Here is a 19,694-nt window from a genome sequence, read left to right on the forward strand (position 1 = left end):
TGCCATCAAGCTAAGTAACAATGACAGCTTGATTACTTATAAAGCAGGCAACATTTAAAAACCAGTTTTTTTCAAATATATCAGTTGAAACGTTAACAATATTTACTGCAGACTGAAGCACCATGTAATACTGTAGCCGCTCACAAACTAAACGGAATTTAAATTTGCTTACACAGGATGGCACAGCTCTAGGAAGGCCCTTATCTCTACCTTCTATGATGGGGAAGGTATGGTGGTTCTCTTCCGATCTAGGAGCTCCATGAATACATCTCTCTATTGGAGGCAGGGAGACGCACATATGTGGATTTTGCAATTGGTGAGCCACTCACTCTAACAAAAAACGGGCGGGCAGGGGTGAGGGGGTGGGTGGATGGAGACACTGGGGGAAAGTAAAATGGAAACTGATGGCTTGAGATTTTGGAGCTACTAACCATAATTAATCCTGTAATCAATACCCCCTCAGAGGGGGTAGCAGGATTGGCTACTATATCGTCAAATACATTTAACCCTTTCCTGGCTTAGTACTTTCACTTGTGTTTCCACTTCCCTACTTTACTACCTCAGTCACGCAGGGTATAAAAATGCTACAGGTTTCTTAAAAGCCATACTTCGTTCTCATATAAACAGCTTACTGGTTTTCCAATATTCCTTTTGATGTGTACTTCTTTTAACAATGGAACAATTGAAAAAGAAATCACCTTCTCCATCTTCTTTCTGGTCACATTGTAATTCCAATTTCAGTGTTTCTAAAACATATGCAAGCTATCATGAAGAAACCATGAGTCAAGACTACAAATCAGTTACTGTGGCCATGACTAGTGACATTGCTAGGGAAACCTGGGTTCTTTCATTTTTGGCAAAGCGATGAAAACAAATTTAACTCTTTCACAAAAACACATTGCTCTTAATCCTGCCTTGACATTCTGAATTTTTCTCAGATACTCAAATAAACTGAAAAGCTACCTTTAGAACACAGTTGCTGTTCACAAGGAGATTCCCTGGCTTAATGTCTCGATGTAAAATGCCAGCTGAATGGAGATATTTCAAACCTGAAATAACAAACGGATTTAATTGCAGATATTTAATTCCTTTCACTCAACCAATGATTTGGGGGGAAAACCACAGAAACAGAGAGTACAGGATTTAAGACTGTTCTCTAAATGATGGCCTAATAAACATTATTAAAAGCTAGACTTAGCCCTACCTCAAAAAACCTGCAATTTTGCGACAGTAAAATAAAGTGTCATCAAAGGCTTGCGCAATCTACAGATCATGCCTATAATTCAAAAGATGATTTAGGTTTAAATATAGATAAGCTTTTCAGGCAATGGAATTAAAGCTGACCATACGAACGTCCTCAAATTGCTCCTAGGTGTGGGTTGGCCACTGGAGCTCTGCTGCTGGTACCGTCACCCTGTGATTCCCATTACCCACCGGGGAGCCTTTCCCAGGGCAGATTTTTACTGGGAAGACAAAAGTCAGCAACCTGCCCAGGTCTGTCAGTAGTATTCTCCACCACTGAGATTCGAGAGGGTAATAATTAATTACTTTACAATATTTCTGACACCTTAAAAGACCGAGGGTTGTAGCACTGTTAAAAAAAGGTCACAGCTTCAAGGCTGAGTCTTCTGAACAAAATACAGTAAATCATGTATTTTTTTCAAGTGTAAAAAAAGATCCAGTATCCAGTATCTTTATTCTGTCCCCCACCACAGAATGTCAACAAATCCATAGAAAGTGAACATCGTGGTTTTTACGTTGTGCTTTCATTCTGTTGTTAGATGCTTTTTCACCTCTATAAAGAATGTCTGAATTCTACAAATCCTAGTGAGGGAGGGGCAGGGGGAGGATATTTTACTAGGTAAGGAAGCTGTTTCAGCTTTAAACAATTCTCCATTTGTAACAGCAAAATTCCGAAGGACACACCTGATGGCCAGAAGAAGCTCCATCAATGTCGGCTCAAACTGCCTCTCCATCAGGTTGGTGCTCTCGAGTGAGCCAGCCTGGAGAATTATTTAGCTGGCTGTTTCTCAGTCTCCTTGATGCTCTGGCTTTAAGAGTCATTTTGTTTTTCTAGAATTGGACTCAGGTACACCAGCCAACACTTTGATCAGGCTTATGTACTGCTGGTTTGAAGAATAAATGTCTGAATGACACAAGTTACTTTTTAATTGAGTTATCTGATGCCAGTCACATATCCCTACTAAAGGCTGTTTAGTGGAAACTTTGTGACAGACCACGGGGTTTGACAAACCCTCTTGCTTATTTACTCCCTAGATTAACCTAGTCATGAATTAGGGCTTTCTCTTCCATCACTGAAAATAAGAACCATTTGGCCACCCTTAAAAAAGCCTCTTATTTAACATCAAGCATAGAGAATATTACATTTGACCTTGGTCAAAAGAAAAAAGTCTTTAGGGAAGAAGAAAGCCTTGGGAGGTCAGATGAAAGTTCAAATGAAAAGCAAAACATTTCACGTATACAGTGACACTACCTTTTTCTTCACAAAGAAAAGCTTACCTCGCAAAATCTGATAAAGAAAAACTTTGACATGATCTGAGCTGAGTGGTTGAGGAGAGACAATAATTTTATGTAGGTCACTCTGCATCAATTCTGTGACAACATATCTTGAAGTTTTAAGTTAAGGAGAGTTCAGAGAATTCAGCCCCAATCCCCTCAAAGTAGGCGCTAGGTCTAAAGAATAACTTCCACTCTTAAGGCTGGAGAAAGTTTAAGGAAAGAAAGCTTCTAGACAGTATGACAAAGTTGAGAATTCCAGCCCTCACAAGATAAAAAATTGCCAAAATTAAAGAATTTACCATTAAAAAGTTAGCAGACATAAACTAAGTGACTCCTCTATAATTAGCATTATAAAAGAAAAATAAGGGTAAATATTTTTTAAATTAAGTTTTTAATTCCAGTGTAGTTAACATACAGTGTTCTATTAGTTTCAGGTGTACAACACAGTGATTCACAGATTCTACACATTACTCAGTGCACATCAGGATAAATGTACTCTTAATCCCCTTCACCAATTTCACCCATCCTCCCCTGTAAGTGGGGACAGTTACCTCCCCCTCTGGTAACTGTCCTCTATAGTTAAGACTCTTTTTGCCCCCTTTGTTCATTTGTTTTATTTCTTAAATTCACTATGAGTGAAATCATATGGTATTTGTCTTTCTCTGACAGACTCATTCCACTTAGCATTATATTCTCTAGAGCCATCCATGGTTGTTGCAAATGGCAAGATTTCATTCCTTTTTTTTTTTTTTTTCAATGTTTATTCATTTTTGGGACAGAGAGAGACCGAGCATGAACGGGGGAGGGGCAGAGAGAGAGGGAGACACAGAATCGGAAACAGGCTCCAGGCTCTGAGCCATCAGCCCAGAGCCTGATGCGGGGCTCGAACCCACGGACCGCGAGATCGTGACCTGGCTGAAGTCGGACGCCTAACCGACTGCGCCACCCAGGCGCCCCTTCATTCCTTTTTATATTCGATTATATACATTGCATACCCATTTATATTCCATTATATGTACCACATCTTCTTTATCCATTGTATATCACATTATATTCCATTGTATATCCATTTATATTCCATTATATATATCACATCTTCTTTATCCATTCATCTATCGATGGACAACTTGAGTTGCTTCCATAATTTGGCTACTGTAAACAATGCTGCTATAAACATAGGGGTGCATGTACCCTTTTGAATTAGTGTTTTTCTGTTTTTTTTTTGGGGGGGGGGTAAATACCCAGCAGTGCCAATCCTGGATTGTAGGGTAGTTCTATTTTTAACTTTTTGAGGAACCTCCATACTGTTTTCTACAGTGGCTGTACGAGTTTGCATTCCCACCAACAGTGCACCAGGGTTCCTTTCTCTCCACACCCTCGCCAACACTTGTTTCTTTTTTTGATTTTAGCCATTCTGACAGGTGTGAGGTGGCATCTCATTGTAGTTTTGATTTGCATTTGCCTGATGTTGAGGGATACTGAGCATCTTTTCATGTGTCTGTTGGCCATCTGGATGTCTTCTTTGGAGAAATGTCTGTTTATGTCGTCTGCCCATTTTTAATTGGATTATTTATTTTTTGGGTGTGAAGTTACATAAGTTTTTTTTTTTTTTTCCAACGTTTATTTATTTTTGGGACAGAGAGAGACAGAGCATGAACAGGGGAGGGGCAGAGAGAGAGGGAGACACAGAATCAGAAACAGGCTCCAGGCTCTGAGCCATCAGCCCAGAGCCCGACGCGGGGCTCGAACTCACGGACCGTGAGATTGTGACCTGGCTGAAGTCGGACGCTTAACCGACTGCGCCACCCAGGCGCCCCTACATAAGTTTTTTATATATATTGGATACTAACCCTTTATCAGATAGGTCATTGGCAAACATCTTCTCAATAAGGGTAAACATTTTAAATGACAGCCAGGTCAGGAAGAATGTGAAGATCAAAGAGTCTCGGTGTCTATTCAGACATGTTACTGGAGCATCCTGTGAATCCAAACAAGAGAGGGTTGGGGGTCTCACCCTAGGCCACCAAGGTACCAATGGAAAGGATGACAATCTACCCACCAACTGTGGCTTAAGTTACTTTATAAAGTATAATACTCCTAGAAATGTATAAAATGATTAGTTCAAATCCAAGCCTTCCTCAAATCTTAATAGTTTGTTTTGTCATTTAACTTTTTTCTTTTTTTACATGTATGCCTCCCTTATTAAATTTTAAGCTTCCTATGCTTTTTACTTTTATACCTTCAGGGTTTTCTTCGATCAACACATGGTCGATGACCATAGGCTGGAGCATGGGGAGAAACGAAGATGTAGAATTCAACTCTTGCGAATATAACTTTTGCTGTATCTAGAATAGGACAGATTCAGGTCTTACTCCTACCCACAGTTAATGATTCATGACAAATCTGGGTGAATTTTATGATTTAAATTTTACCTTCCTTAAGACAAGGGGTGAGTACCTTTGACTTTGGGAGATTCCTACAGGCTTTAAATTCTTCCGATACCTCGTGAAAGTTAGTTTCATGTTCTGGGTTAAAACACTAAGTCTCCCCTACCCCTGTATAACTGAAAGCGGGAACAGGCAAAGAAAAAAGAAAAAAAAAAAAAAGAAAGAAAAGAAAAGAAAAAAAAAAAAAAAGCATAGCTGTTACTGGATTGCAGAGTTATTTTGCTTTCTTACATAGTTCTTCAGATCCTACCTTTCTTCTTCCAGAGCGAGATTATGAAATCTTTTTGAAGGACAACCCACCTGACACCCTGTAAAACACCTTTTGTGCCAGTACTGACTGTCCCACAGCTAGTCCTAGAAGATACAGTCCATCTTAAGGGGCAGCTGTAGTCTTAGTGTGCTTAGCATGAGCTATAAATGAACTAAGAGGGTCCGGGGACTCGTGTTTTAGCATTTACATGCTCACTGTAAGGGTAAATGCTAGGCATAAAAAAATAAAGATGAGAAGGCGTCTGCCTTCAAAACTTACAATAAATTTTTTTAAAAGTGCTATTAGGCTTTGGTTTTTACTTTTATGAACTTTAAAGACTCTTGTAGTAAGTGGTCATTATCCGGGGAGAATGGTTTAAAAACACTTCTAATTTAAGGTTTTAGCAAAAACAAGTAGTAACAACTTGAGAGTAGGGAGGAGAACTAATGGATAATGCTTTGACACACAATCAAAACACCCTCCTGGAAACATTTAGGTCAAATGGCTTCTAGAACACCTGACTGTTGGCTTTTCTTCTCTCTCACTGGTTGTTGCTTTTCAATCCTCCTTTGTTTTCTTCTCCAATTACTTAATGTTGAAATGTCCCAGGGCTTGGTCCTCTTGTGTTTCCACACGCACTTTCTTGGGCAAGTGGATCCAATCCTAAGACTTTAAATAGCATACTTGCAGATCACTCCCAACGTTGTATTTCTAGTTAATCCTGTTCCCTTAAGTCCAACCCCGTTCATCAAACTGTCTACTCATCATCTCCTCTGGATGTCTAATTGACATCTCCAACTGTCCAAACATGTATTCTCCATCTTTCCCCCACCAAATCACTTTTTCTAGTTGTAGGCTTTCCCACAGAAAACTTATTTTTCCAGCAAGCTGCTCACACCACAAACCACAAACCTTGGAGTCATCCTAGATTTCTCTTTCTCTCTCACTCCACCTCCAATCCATCAGAAAATCCTGTTGGTTCTTTCATAATTTAGCCACAGAATTAGACTACTTCTTATCATGTCCACTGTTACCTCCTATGGCCCAAGACCCCTAGATTTCTAACACACAGGAGACAGAATAAACTTTTGACTGTTATATTTTTATTTTGTCTATACATTGAGTTACTTTATTATCTAGAAAACATAATCTTTAGGGTTTTTATACTCTTAGGTTACTTTTACCTGAGGTTTTATTAATCAGATTCTTTCCAAAGAATTATATTCTACTCCATAATGAAGATTAGTGAGGAAATGAAATTTAGCATGCAGAATTTCCTAGGAACAGTTTTCAGTGACATGTTAGAATTGTTCTATAAAATGATACATATCAGTTAAATTATGGTATTATTACCAGGTTTAGATTTAGATTTTATTCTTAGTAGCTTATAAATTTTTACATTTATTTAATTTTGACAGAGAGAGAGAGAGAGAGAGAGCGTGCAAGCAGGGGAGGGGCAGAGAGAGAGACACAGAATCCAAAGCAGGCTCCAGGCTGTCAGCACAGAGCCTGATGTGGGGCTTGAACCCATGAACCGTGAGATCATGACCCGAGCCGAAGTTGGATGCTTAACCGAGTCACCCAGGCACCCCTTACATTTTTTTCTTTAGTTTTAAACACACAGAAAACTTGGAAGAATTAAACAGTGATCACCCATATATATATACCCACCACCCAGATTCTATACTTAACAATTTGATTTAGTACATGTTTATCCGTGGCTCTTTGCATTCATCAATTCACCTTTTTTTGGGGGGGCTGCATTTCACAGGACAATCTTTTTGAATGACAGCCAGATTATGTCACTCTTCTGCAAAAGCTTATTTCATTTAGAGTCAAAGCCAAAGTCCTTAAAATGTCCTTACATGGCCAGAAATGATCTGGCATCTTACTGCTCTGACCTCCTTTCCTACCATTTTTGCTATTTTGTTATTCTCTAAACATGTTAGACACACTCTGACCTTTGCTCTAGCTGTTCCCTCTGCCTGAATGGGCTGTCCCAGACACCCCGGCTAACTTTCTCACCTCCTTTGTGTTTTTGCTCAAATCTGATCTTTTGAATGAGGCCTACCTTGGCCACCCCAGTACCGCACCTTGCATGCTTTATACAACAGCTATCCCCCTGCACATCTCTACCTTTTCTTTTTTCCCTTTAGTACTTATCCTCCATAATTTACTTATTATGTTTATTGTTTGTTGGCCTCCCCAGTCCTGTTCCATGAGGACAAGAGTTTTTGTCTGTTTTGTTCACAAGTCCATCCCAAACTGTCAGAAACAAACGCCTGCATTACATACAGTTCAGTCTCCTATAAACACCTGTTGAGTAAATGAACTAATATATACTGAGCACCCACTAGATAAACAATACTCTACTAGTATTTTAAATATATCATCTCATCTAATTTTCATGGCAATCCTACGAGGGAGGTGTTAGTACTTCCAATTACAGATGAGGAAATTGAGGCTACCAGAAGGCAAGTAACCTATCTAAGGTTACACAGTAGTAGAACTTGGTCTTGACTATGTTTAAGATTGTTTCAATGTCTGGGTTTTATCTTCCCTTCTTTTTTTGAGTTATATTTTTAAAAACTGTAATAAAATATACTAAATGCTTACTGTGTTTTTTTAATAGAAGAATTTCAGTTAATGAATGCAGAAGCAATGTTAGATGAGTAAAAAAATAAAAATTGCCATTTTTCAACGTCTATGGTATCACGGATACAGGCATCAATTATCAATGGCTGCTAAAACCATTTGAAAGGGATGAGACTGATCAGCATCACCTCAAATCACCACTCAACCTACCAACACTTAATGTGGGATAAGATATTGTATCTCTATAAGATGCACACCACTGCCCAGAAAGTATTCAGGTCTTAAAAAAAAACCTTAATACAACGAATCCTCTAGCTCTAATTACTAGTTTACTAGAAACATGGAGAATAAAAGAGCAAGAGACACCATGAAGAAGCAATCAGCTAAACACAACGTGGATCATTCTTCTGAAAAAATTTTTCCAACAAATCAATGCCAAAACGGGGGGAGGGGGGGCGGTTGGGTAGGTGAGGGGAAGAGAAGGTAGGAATGTTTGGGATAAAATAGTCTCGAGAGATGTAATAATGAAACGCAATATATGGACTGTGTTTAGAATCTGATTCAAACAAACCTGACTAAAAAAGTGATCTTTGAGTGGGACGCCTGGGTGGCTTAGTTGGTTAAGCATCTGACTTTGGCTCAGGTCATGATCTCATGGCTCATGAGCTCGAGCCCCGCATCAGGGTCAGTGCTGACAGCTCAGAGTCTGGAGCTTGCTTCCGATTCTGTGTCACCCTCTCTCTCTGCCCCTCCCCCATTTGTGCTCTGTCTCTCTCTCAAAAATAAATAAACATTAGAACAAATTAAAAAAAAAAAAAAAGATCTTTAAGGAAATCAGGGAATAGTATGGAATTAGCTAATTTTATTACGTGTGATAATGACATAATAGGTTTTTAAGGCCCTTATCAGTTAGAAATGCAAATTTAAGTATAGGTAAAATAATTTGAAGTCTAGGATCTACTTAAAAAAAATACATTTATTTATGGTTGAAAGAGAGAGAGAGAGGGAAGGGGGGGAGAGAGGGAGAAGAGTAGGGGAGGGGCAGAGAGGGAGGGAGAGAGAGAATCCCAAGCAGGCTCCACGCACAGCACAGAACCTGACTTGAGGCTCAATCCCATGACCAGGAGATCATGGCCTGAGCCGAAATCAAGAGTTGGATGCTTAACCAACTGAGCCACCCAGGTGCCCTTGAGATCTACTTTAAAATACCTTCAGCCTTCCTTTCCCTGCCCTCAATAAAAAGGGAAAGAGGGTGAGATTGGCAAAATGATGAACAACTGCTGAATGTGGGTAGCAGGTAAATAATAGTTATTATACTACTGTCTCTACTTTTCTGTATTTTTGAAAATTTCCAAAAAAGTTTTTAAAGAAAACCTTCACTGTATAAAACTAGAGAAATACAAGAAAGCCAAGGAATAGAAAAATGACCCAGAATCCTACCTCTTTGAATGAACCTATAACATCTTTGTGAAAATGTTGTACATGCATACACGTATGTATATTTAAAATTGGGACTGTAACATAAACGTGGTGTTGCTGCCTGTTTTCTTAATAAAATACAGCATTTTCTCCTGTTATTAAATATTCTTTTTTTTTTTTTTTTTTTAAAGATTATTTTTTTTTCAACGTTTATTTATTTTTGGGACAGAGAGAGACAGAGCATGAAGGGGGGAGGGGCAGAGAGAGAGGGAGACACAGAATCGGAAACAGGCTCCAGGCTCTGAGCCATCAGCCCAGAGCCCGACGCGGGGCTCGAACTCACGGACCGCGAGATCGTGACCTGGCTGAAGTCGGACGCTTAACCGACTGCGCCACCCAGGCGCCCCCTGTTATTAAATATTCTTAAAAAATTAAAAAAAAATTTTTAATGTCTATTTACTTTTGAGACAGAGAGGGACAGAGCGTGAGCGAGGGAGGGGCAGAGAGAGAGGCAGACACACAATTCGAAACAGGCTCCACGCTCTGAGCTGGCAGCACAGAACATGATGTGGGGCTCGAACCCACAAACTGTGAGATGGTGACCTGAGCCGAAGTCAGATGCTCAACCAACTGAGCCATCCAGGCACCCGCCCCTCCCCCGCAAATTTTTTTTGACAGAGTGTGTGCAGGTGCATGCAAGTGTGTGGAAGGAGCAGAGGGAGAGGGAGAGGGAGAATCTTAAGCAGGCTCCAAGCCCAGCGCAGAGCCTGACAAAGGGACTGATCTCATGACCGCAAGATCACAACCTGAGATGAAATCAAGAGTCGGGACACTTAACCGCCTGAGCCACCCAGGTGCCTTGTTAAATATTCTAATGAAGCAGAATTTTTATGACCATATAGTGTTCAAATGAATGAGTAGAATTCATTTAACCAACCTATCGTTGTTGAAAACCCAAGTTATTTCTAATTATACTTTAAGCAAACCTGAGATAAACATCACATATCTATGTATCTATATCTTTATGTGAATCGGATTATTTCCTAACATATTCCTTTAAGTGGAATTATGGTGTCGAAGCAGAACATATTACATACGCTTCTTTTTCCCATTTAAAATATCTTGTGAACATCTTTTCATGGTAATCCAGTTCTTTAATATAATTTTAGGTGCTTTAAATAGTATTCCATCTTATGGATTATGTCGTGACTTAAGCAATCCCTATCACTGGACATTTAGGTTATTACCGTTTGACTGTAATGTGGCTCTGTGGGAGGGCTTAGAGCTTTACAGTTTTGTGTCATAAGGGGTCTTCGATTATGTATATAGATCCTTTCTCTTGGGTTAATCCATTTCTCTAGAGAAGTCTTCCAAATTTCTGTCTTAGAAGGCACAGGCCAGGCTGCCAGGTTCTGTAGGAGTTGGGGAAGGGGCCAAAGACACGACAGCTCAGCTCATGCTGTCTCCAGGGAATAAAGCTTTGGTCTTCTGCGGGATAGGAAAAGAGTATCTGAAGCTTACTATTTCCCTCTTGTATGCACTGAAAATATTTTTCCCCACTAGGAAATCTTTTTGTTCTCTATTTCATCATTTCCACCCACTAGGAACTCTTAATCATAGAGACAAGAAAAAACTTCTATTGGCACCATTAAGCCTTAATCAGAAGTCCCAATATTCTTGAATTGGTTCCAGAAATATCAAGGGGCAAAAACAAAGAAACATTACACATAAAACAACAACAAAACAAAAACAGAAACACTTCATAACTGCTATCACTGTATTAAATGTTGTCAACTTGAGATTTTACTCCAGGAAAAAAAAATTCCTAAAGACAGTATGAAGCACTTATCTGTATGGGATGTCAGGCACGTCTGCTGAGTTTGACAACTTTTTGTTCCTGCGAGGATTGAAAAGTTCTTGCACGGAAGTGAAGAGCAGGTTATATTCTACTCTGCCTTTCGTATCTACAAAACTGGGAGCCAAGTTGTGATGCCAGAATCTTTACTGTTAGTAGTGACAGTTGGTATGCATGCAAGTAGCAGAGAGAAAACATCTAATTTTCAAGTTATCGGGTTGAATTCATATTGCTGGCACTTGAAAAATCTTGCTTTGACTTATAAAAGGAATAAACGATACAAAAGCCAAAAACAGAGAGTAAGTATGAAATAATGTCATATGCTTTCTTCTAACAGAGACTACATTTTCAAAGAAAGGGGAAAAGGAAAACACTGGCTGGCTGGAATGGGTACTGCTCTATAACCAGATATTTTAGAAATAAGTACTCATTTCAGAAAAAATTCTTACATTTCATTTAGCATTATAAAACATGTATTTCCTGATCAAGGTGTTGTTCACCCTAAATCTACTGGATTTGAACTGACAATACTGGACCACTTTTGACCAAGAAAAACAAGTTCATATGGTTTAACCCTACCTAACACAGAGCAAAGTATTACCAGGTGTCAAAAAGCAAGGCATTCAAAATGAATATAAAGCATGATTTCAAATGGTAAAGTCAATTCTTCTCTACTAAGACCACATGCCTATGTGTATAATTTCTCATAAAATATAAACTAGAGGGTATTCCCCCTGTTAAACACAAATGACTAGATTACCACGTCACTGTCCTCAGGATCTGTGAACTTGAAAACTCTTTCATTCAACTGCCTGTTATAATACTTAAGAAAAGAGAGGGTCGCCTGGGTGACTCAGTCTTCTGGGCGTCTGACTCAGCTCAGGTCACAATCTCATGGTTTGTGGGTTTGAGCCCCGCATTGGGCTCTCTGCTGTCAGCACGGAGCCTGCTTTGGATCCTCTCTCTCTCTGTCTCTCTCTGTCTCTCTCTCTCTCTGCCCCTCCCCTGCTTGCAAGCACACACTCTCTCTCTTAAATAAATAAACATTAAAAAAAAAAAAGGAGTATATCTCTGCTGAAGATGACAAGCTGACTTAAAAGAAAATGGGGTAGAGCACTGAGTAATGCAGAGAATTGCTGAATCACTATATTGTACACCTGAAACTAACATAACACTCTATGTTACCTACATTTGAATTAAAATAAAAAACTTAATAAAAACAAAAAAAAGAGAATGGGGGTAGGTTAATAAACTTAAATTAACCGGAAAGTCTAGGGCAAAAACCACACAAAGCTCCTGTCCACCTTTACCATTTTGCTTATTACCTCTGTGCAGAGATGCTTTCCTCTCCTCTAAAATCTTTTCTATTAAAAATTTTTTTTATTTATTTTTGAGAGAAAGAGACAGAACACGAGCAGGAGAGGGGCAGAGAGAGAGGGAGACACAGAATCGGAAGTAGGCTCCAAGCTCTGAGCTGTCAGCACAGAGCCCAACGTGGGGCTCGAATCAACGAACCGTGAGATCATGACCTCATGACCGGAGCTGAAGTCGGACGCTTAACTGACTTGAGCCACCCAGGTGCCCTTCCTCTAAAATCTTTTTAAACATAAAAGACTGAAAAATTTTAAATGTATTATTTTTATAAAGTGATTAAATAGGCTACTCTGCAGAGAATAAGTTTTATCAAGCTTTAGTTTAGCAAAGTAAATTCTTCAGGGGAAATACATTTTTCACTCCACAAATAAAGGAGTTTTTTCCTCACAGAAAACAAGCCAACAAACAGGCCAACCTTTAAAAATTTGATTTCTCTGTACAATACAATTCCTGAATTTGAAGATTTAACAGTATAGCTTCAGAAATTTGGAAGCAACACACACCACTTTATAAGGTTTCTGCTTTGCTCCAGCAGAAATTCTCTGAAGTCTCAATCCCCAGCATAATGTCTCCCAGATGTCTCAACTAGTTGCCATGCCAACTAAAGCAGCTTAAATTAAATGAGGGCCTGAAAAAGCACCTGCATCTCTCCAGGTCTGTTGCGCATTAAATAAAGCTCTCTTGACAGGGACTCAGAGGTGCCATTAACTTGAACAGCAGCTATCTGATTATTGTTTCTGAGTAATTTAATGAGGGTCTCCAAACAAGAGGGAAAACAGGGTACTCTTTCCCTCTCTTGGTCCTTCTAAATGGGACAGGCTCTCCAACAGCTGGTGTACCCCCTGGGTCGATGACTCTGCTATGGCCTCTTAAGTTACCTTTGGGTAAAGATAAAATATAGGATTAACGTTAGCGTTTTCAGGAGAATATTAACAGATTAACCATTTTCCCCTATTAAAACTCATCGTTAAAAACATGATCATAAAAAACACCACACGGTATGCCAACCTCAGAGTGATTTGAACAGCCCTGTTAGAAAATAAATTGCTGCTGATTGCAGCAATTAGTTAACTAGCTCCGCAAAATATGGATTTCAAAATGTACTGATTTGCTTCAGAAAAATGAATGATGCAAATTAACAATTATAAATTCAAGGGTGGGGGGGGGGATGCTGCTCTGATGCCTCGGGTGCCCAAGGGAAACAACAGTGTTTCCACGCTGTTTTAAAGAGCTTTTTGTTGCCGATGTTACTATTGCTAATGTGGACATTTAGAAGGTGATTTTTAACGGGGCAGAAAACAGTCCTTTTGCTGCTTTCTCAAATATTATTAGCCACCGGGGTATATTAGTTAATAGAAATAAGAACTTGGCCAGAGAGGTTATGTGATTTACCCAAGGTCACATTCTGGTATGTAAAATGCCAGAACTACCTCTGGTTTCCCAGCTCTTGGTCCAGGGAGTCTTGACCCCACCAACCTGGTTCCCATAGGAGCCTTCCTACTATCATTCCCATGTCTTACCGACGAGTATCATCACAGAATGCAAATTACTTTGAAATAAAGAAAAGCTGACTTTTTAAATTTTTTTTTGGAGAACAAGAGTGAGCAAGAGAGAGCGAGGCTCTAAATTCCAATAGCTAGAGATTTAGATCTTTAAACATGTGTGGAAACTGGGGCACCTGCCTGGCTCCGTTGGTAGGGCATGCGACTTGATCTCAGGGTTGTGAGTTTGAGCCCCACGTTGGGTATAGAGATTACTTAAAATCTTTAAAAAAAAGATAAATGTGAGAAAACCATCAAGATTTCTTTAGCTCCTACTGAATTTCTAAATTAGATGCACATTCTAATTGGCAATTTGCCTCTATCTGTAAAAACACATACATTTGGTTTCCTTAAAATGGTTTACTTTAAAAAATTATTTTTATTTTTTTTATTAAAAAAAGGTTTATTTATTTTTGAGAGAGAGAGAGAGAGAGAGCAAGCAGGGGAAGTGCAGAGAGGGAGGGAGACAGAATCCCAAGTAGGCTCTGCATTGTCAGCACTGAGCCTGATGCAGGGCTTGAAGCCATGAACCGTGAGATCATGACCTGAGCTGAAACCAAGAGTAAGATGCTTAACCCACTGAGCCACCTAGGCGTCCCTAAAAAAAATTTTTTTAAACACATGAGAAACAATAAAAATAAAAGCAATTAACACTTACTGAGTTCTTACTATGTGCCTGGCACGTTCTAAACACTTTGAATTATCTCAAGGAATTCTCACAACACAAGTCACAGGCTATTATTATAAAGAACTAATTGTTCTCTTTGTGATTTTGAGTCTTTCCTTTTGGAAGAACTGAATCCGAAGGTGTCTGAAGTAATTGCTCAAATGCACACAAACACTCTTATTCATTTCTTCTAGCGCCTGAATTAGTCTTAGTTCTGTCGCCAGTAGGCCAGAGCCTCAAGTAAGAAACAACCCTACAATTTGCTGAGGGATTATCTCAGTTTGCTGAGAAGTATTTTGAGTCTCCTGTATGCCACTTTTAACACAGGTCACCTCATTCAATCCTCCTAGCAACCGGGGACTATTCCCATGTAACAGATATAGACTGGGGGTGAGGAATGTCAGGCCGACAGGCTAAATAATTACACCCCTTTTGCGAACAGAAAAATAAGACAAAAGTTAAAAAATCACAGAGGCAAGTTTTTCTACCTCACATTCTTTGCCTCTCTTTCCACCTCCTGAATATTCCACTTCCTTCAAGTCTTACTTTTCTTACCCTTCTTTAGTCAAGTTATAAAGCTAAAATTGATATTCAATAAATATTTTCCAGTACCTGTGAATAATATATGCTTACTTGAAATAGCTTCTTGAATAGCTTCATGTTCCCTATTAATTTCTTTAAATAGAGGAGAACTTAAATTAGCTTATGTGTATATGTTAGCCTATTATTCATATATATGTTTATATATATATATATATAAATAAAAGGAATCCCTGGCTAACATACTGCACGTGGGGGCTGGGCTAGCAGCCCTGGACAAGAAATGGGAGGGAAAAAAAAGTCTGCATTAGAGACTGCTAGAAATATAGGCCAGGCCTTTGGTGGGCAGGCTAAGTTGAAAAGAGAAGTTTGAGGGGTGGCTGGATGGCTGAGTCAGTTGAGCATCCAACCCTTGATTTTGGCTCTGGTCATGATCTTACAGTTTGTGAGTTCAAGTCCCACATTGGGTTCTGCACTGACAGTGTGGAGCCTGCTTGGGATTCTCTCTCTATGCCCATCTCCCATCTGTGTGGTCTTTCTCTCTCTCTCTCTCTCTCAAAATAAATATATAAACTTAAAAAAAAAAAAGAAAGAAAACATACGTTTGGGAATCATTAGATACAGTAAGAAATAATCTGTACTTTCTATTAAATGAAACCTGCCACAGATGAGATACTGATTTTGCTTTTGGTTATAATCTCCCTTTGCACAGCATTTTTCTTTTTCTATTAAAAAACATTTTTTTTCATTTCTTTCCTTCTTTTATTTAAAAATCCTGGATACTGAAATTATGGAAGTACGTTGCCAAGAGTTGTAAGTTCAACCTCAACATCATGACACTCTTTAGAATAATGCACATCACTGTCATTAGAGTTTTTAGTGCACTGCACCCAAATTTAACATGCAGAACACACTGCTCGACCGGAAAGTTGCTGAGGATGAAAATATGCTCATGAAGGACAGAGACCAAAGCAGGAAAAAAGCAAAAATAAGGAATCTTCTAACATTCCTTAGAAGAAATGAGGTGGGAATATAGAAGAGATACCAGAAAGGCAGACAAAAGAGAAGTATTTATGACTAAAACAAGTTTTAGGGTGCCTGCGTGGCTCAGTGGGTTAAGCGTCTGACTTTGGCTCCGGTCATGATCTCATGGTTCATGAGTTCTAGCCCCACATCGGGCTCTCTGCTGTCAGCACGGAGCCTGCTTCAAATCCTGTTTCTCTTTCTCCCTGCCCCTCCCTGGCTGCTTGCATACACGCTCTCTCTCTCAAAAATAAAAAAAAAAACATTAAAAAACCCCCACCAAAACCCACCCAGTTTGGGGCACGTGGGTGGCTCAGTCGGTTAAGCATCCAATTTCAGCTCAGGTCACAATCTCACGGTTTGTGAGTTGGAGCCCCATGTCCGGCTCTGTGCTGACTGCTCAGAGCCTGGAGCCTGCTTCGGATTCTGTGTCTCCCTCCCTCTCTGGCCCTCCCCCACTCGTGCTCTATCTCTCTCTGTCCCCAAAGTAAACAAACATTAAAAACAAAAAAACAGTTTTACACAATTTTCTTTGATGCAAAAATGATTATGGGCAAGAAGAACAGGAAATTCATCTAGAGCCTGGCAGTCAACTATACCCTCAATGGTAGGACTCCCTGACCCCTTGCTCCAATTAAAACAAATCTGTACCATGATCAGTATTTGCTTGACCCACCCATCTCTATGATCTATTTTAGGAAGTAATTTAAGAATGCATGATAATCAGCCGCATGCCAGAAAACCTGACTACTCCAACTGTCAAAGGTAATTCTGCAGAAAAAGCTACACAATCACCACAGAAACAAATGCTGACACCAAATTCTGACCTTCAATTAGGAGTCAGATGATTGACTCCTTTTCTGTTTTTAGGAGGTCATGATTATTCAAGCAGTCTCAGAGGCTACAGGACTGGTGCCAGCAGCATCTTTGTGTAACCATCATCATTAGCATCAATAAATACCGACTGGGCACCAAGTGGGTGTAGAGAGCTTGCTAACTCCATGACAACACAGAGAAAAAAGATGGACAAATGCAAGGCAACATACAAGAGGTCAGAAGGGACTGAGATGAGCTGTAAAAATCAAGTAGAGAAAACAAGGAAGCAAAAAGATTTTTAATGTACTGTACATGGCCACAGAAGCTTGACTGAAAAAGAAAAATACTTATTGAGAAAAAAAAAGCTCCTATTTGTCGAGAGTTTTCTATGTGTTAAGCCCCCAGCTTTAAATTTACTTAGCCTCATGTACTCTTAATTGCTCTAAGAAAGAAATCCTATCGTGATTCCCATTTTACAAACTAGTGTGCAGCAGAGTGAATACAAGATCCTGGCCTTTGTTCTGAACTTGTACTGTCTTTCAAAAGATAAACTTTGGGGTAAAGGGGAAGGAAGTAATTCTACTTCAGAAGAGAGAAGGCCAGGAAGCTGGTTTTTACAATGAGGAGGTAAAGGAATTCAGGCAGTGGAAGACGGCGTGGTGTAGGTTTTGGGATGAAAGACTAGGTTAGATTGTCAACTGCTACTTACTGGCTTAATAACATCAGGCAAGCTAACGAAATCCTCAGAATTTGTTTCTGCGTTTATAAAATAGGGACAATGAAATCTACTACACAGGGTTACTGCCAGGGTTTAGATGTTGTATGTGAATCATATATAAATGTCTGGCAACTGAGGGAACAGGGAGATTACTTGGGTAGCTGTTATCACCATCACTGTTACAGGAGGGAGGAAGGATACTGAATTTATTAAATATCAATATGCCAGGCACTGTGCCAAATGTGTTACATACACTAATTTGTTTATTCCTTGCAACAGTCCTTTGAAGAAAAATATTATCTCCATTTATCATTGAGAAAACTGAGGCTCAGGGAAAAGTATCATGTAACTTTTGAAGGTCAAAAAGCTAAAAGAGAGGAGGGGAAATAAGGAGATGAATTCAGGAATGCCCAATATCAAAGTCCATGCCTTTGCCAAAATGTATGACCATGTTCTTATTTATCCTGACATTTCCCCCTCCCTGAAGAAAAAAAAGCCAAAAGAATGTTAGTACAAAAAAACCCAACCAACCAACCAACCAACCAACCAAAAAAAACCCACAAAAACACAAAACAGGCAACCGGTTGAAAAAGTTCCTTTAAGCTACTGATCTTAAAAGGAAAGATTAGGCAATCTCTTAAGGATATCAGTGCTGAAGAGGAAAGTTTTATTCACTTATGAAATGGGGTCTGGTGGTTTTCTGGCACCAAAAAATAGTATGTCGATGACAGTCACATTCTTTCATATGAGGACATAAAAACCTTTTAGATCAAGAAAAGTTTTCTACAGGGCATATAATTTTTGAGAGAGACCTAGGGTTGGTTCTGGACAGACTGGAAACTGAAGGGAACAATTATAAAAGTGCTAATCTTTGTTAGACTTTTGAGACCCTTTACGCAGGGACCCTGGTTCTGGTAAAGGGCTTCTAGTAATAGGTTTCTCAGTCTGGAGCTCAGGGTGGTAAAAATTAGTAACTGATCAGTATTCCACATATCCAAAAACAAACAAACAAACAAACAAACAAACAAAGAAACAACACATGCACACAAAACAAAACTTCGCTCAGCTCATACATAATATACTTCCTTTGGAAAACAGCCACCTCAACCTAATACTATTTTCTACCATCTGATTCTCTTGCCACCTTTACATGATGTATCAATAAGAGGAAAAGACTATCAATTAAACATGCAATTATTAAGCCCATTACCAACTGTACAAATCAGTGCTCTTAATATTTAATAATGACACCAATAGAGTATGCAGAGAGCAAACGACCACAGTAAGTAGTACATAAAGAAATTGTATCTGGCTAAAATTCAGATTCGTGCTAGTGTGCTGTAGCTCCATTAAGTTCCCTGAAGTACTGCTCTCAAATAAATTGAGTTGGTAGCAGGAGACTCAGCTGGTCTATGAAGTGGCTAAAAGCCCCACTGCTTCCCCATATCCTCCAATTAAGGCAGGTCTGATATATTTAGTGGCTTCTGAAACCTCTGGGTCTCCAGGTAACACATGCCTCCTAGTGTCTACCAACCTTAAAAAATAGAAATAAAGTCAGAACAGTGGGATATACAAAAAGATCAAATAAACAGTCCTGTGAGCCTCCCTAAATTCTCACACCTGAATTAAATATGTCAAGAGGCTAATAATCAGAAGGTTAACCAGAAGGTTAAGCAGTTCAGGAGAACGATAATGGGGTTATGAGGCTTTTCAGCAGCTCAAATTAGGTGTGGCTTTGTTGTCATCCAATATTACCCTCTAAGAGTTGGAAAGCCTGACAGCATTTCATTCCAACCAGCTGGGAAGTTTTAGAGACATATTTATTTTTTGATGGAGAGGTGAAAAGACTAGATTCAACCTTTCCTTTTTTTTTTTGCTTCACCTGGAACACAGGTGTTTCAAAAAGAGCTGGTGTGAATAATTTGCTCT

General features: G+C 39.3%; 1 protein-coding gene across 2 annotated transcripts in view; it reads right to left on the reverse strand.

Moving 5' to 3' along the window:
- NLK (nemo like kinase) overlaps nucleotides 1-19,694 on the reverse strand; it is a 166,668-nt gene that overhangs the window by 27,249 nt on the left and 119,725 nt on the right. For both annotated transcript variants that reach the window (XM_045487971.1, XM_045487972.1), the window contains exons 4-5: nucleotides 2,521-2,627; nucleotides 964-1,049 (exon numbers count right to left, since the gene is read on the reverse strand). In XM_045487971.1, coding sequence (XP_045343927.1) covers nucleotides 964-1,049; nucleotides 2,521-2,627 — 193 coding nt within the window. The remainder of the gene's footprint in view (nucleotides 1-963; nucleotides 1,050-2,520; nucleotides 2,628-19,694) is intronic.

This window comes from Leopardus geoffroyi, chromosome E1 (assembly GCF_018350155.1).
Source record: "Leopardus geoffroyi isolate Oge1 chromosome E1, O.geoffroyi_Oge1_pat1.0, whole genome shotgun sequence".
NCBI classification, from domain to species: domain Eukaryota; kingdom Metazoa; phylum Chordata; class Mammalia; order Carnivora; family Felidae; genus Leopardus; species Leopardus geoffroyi.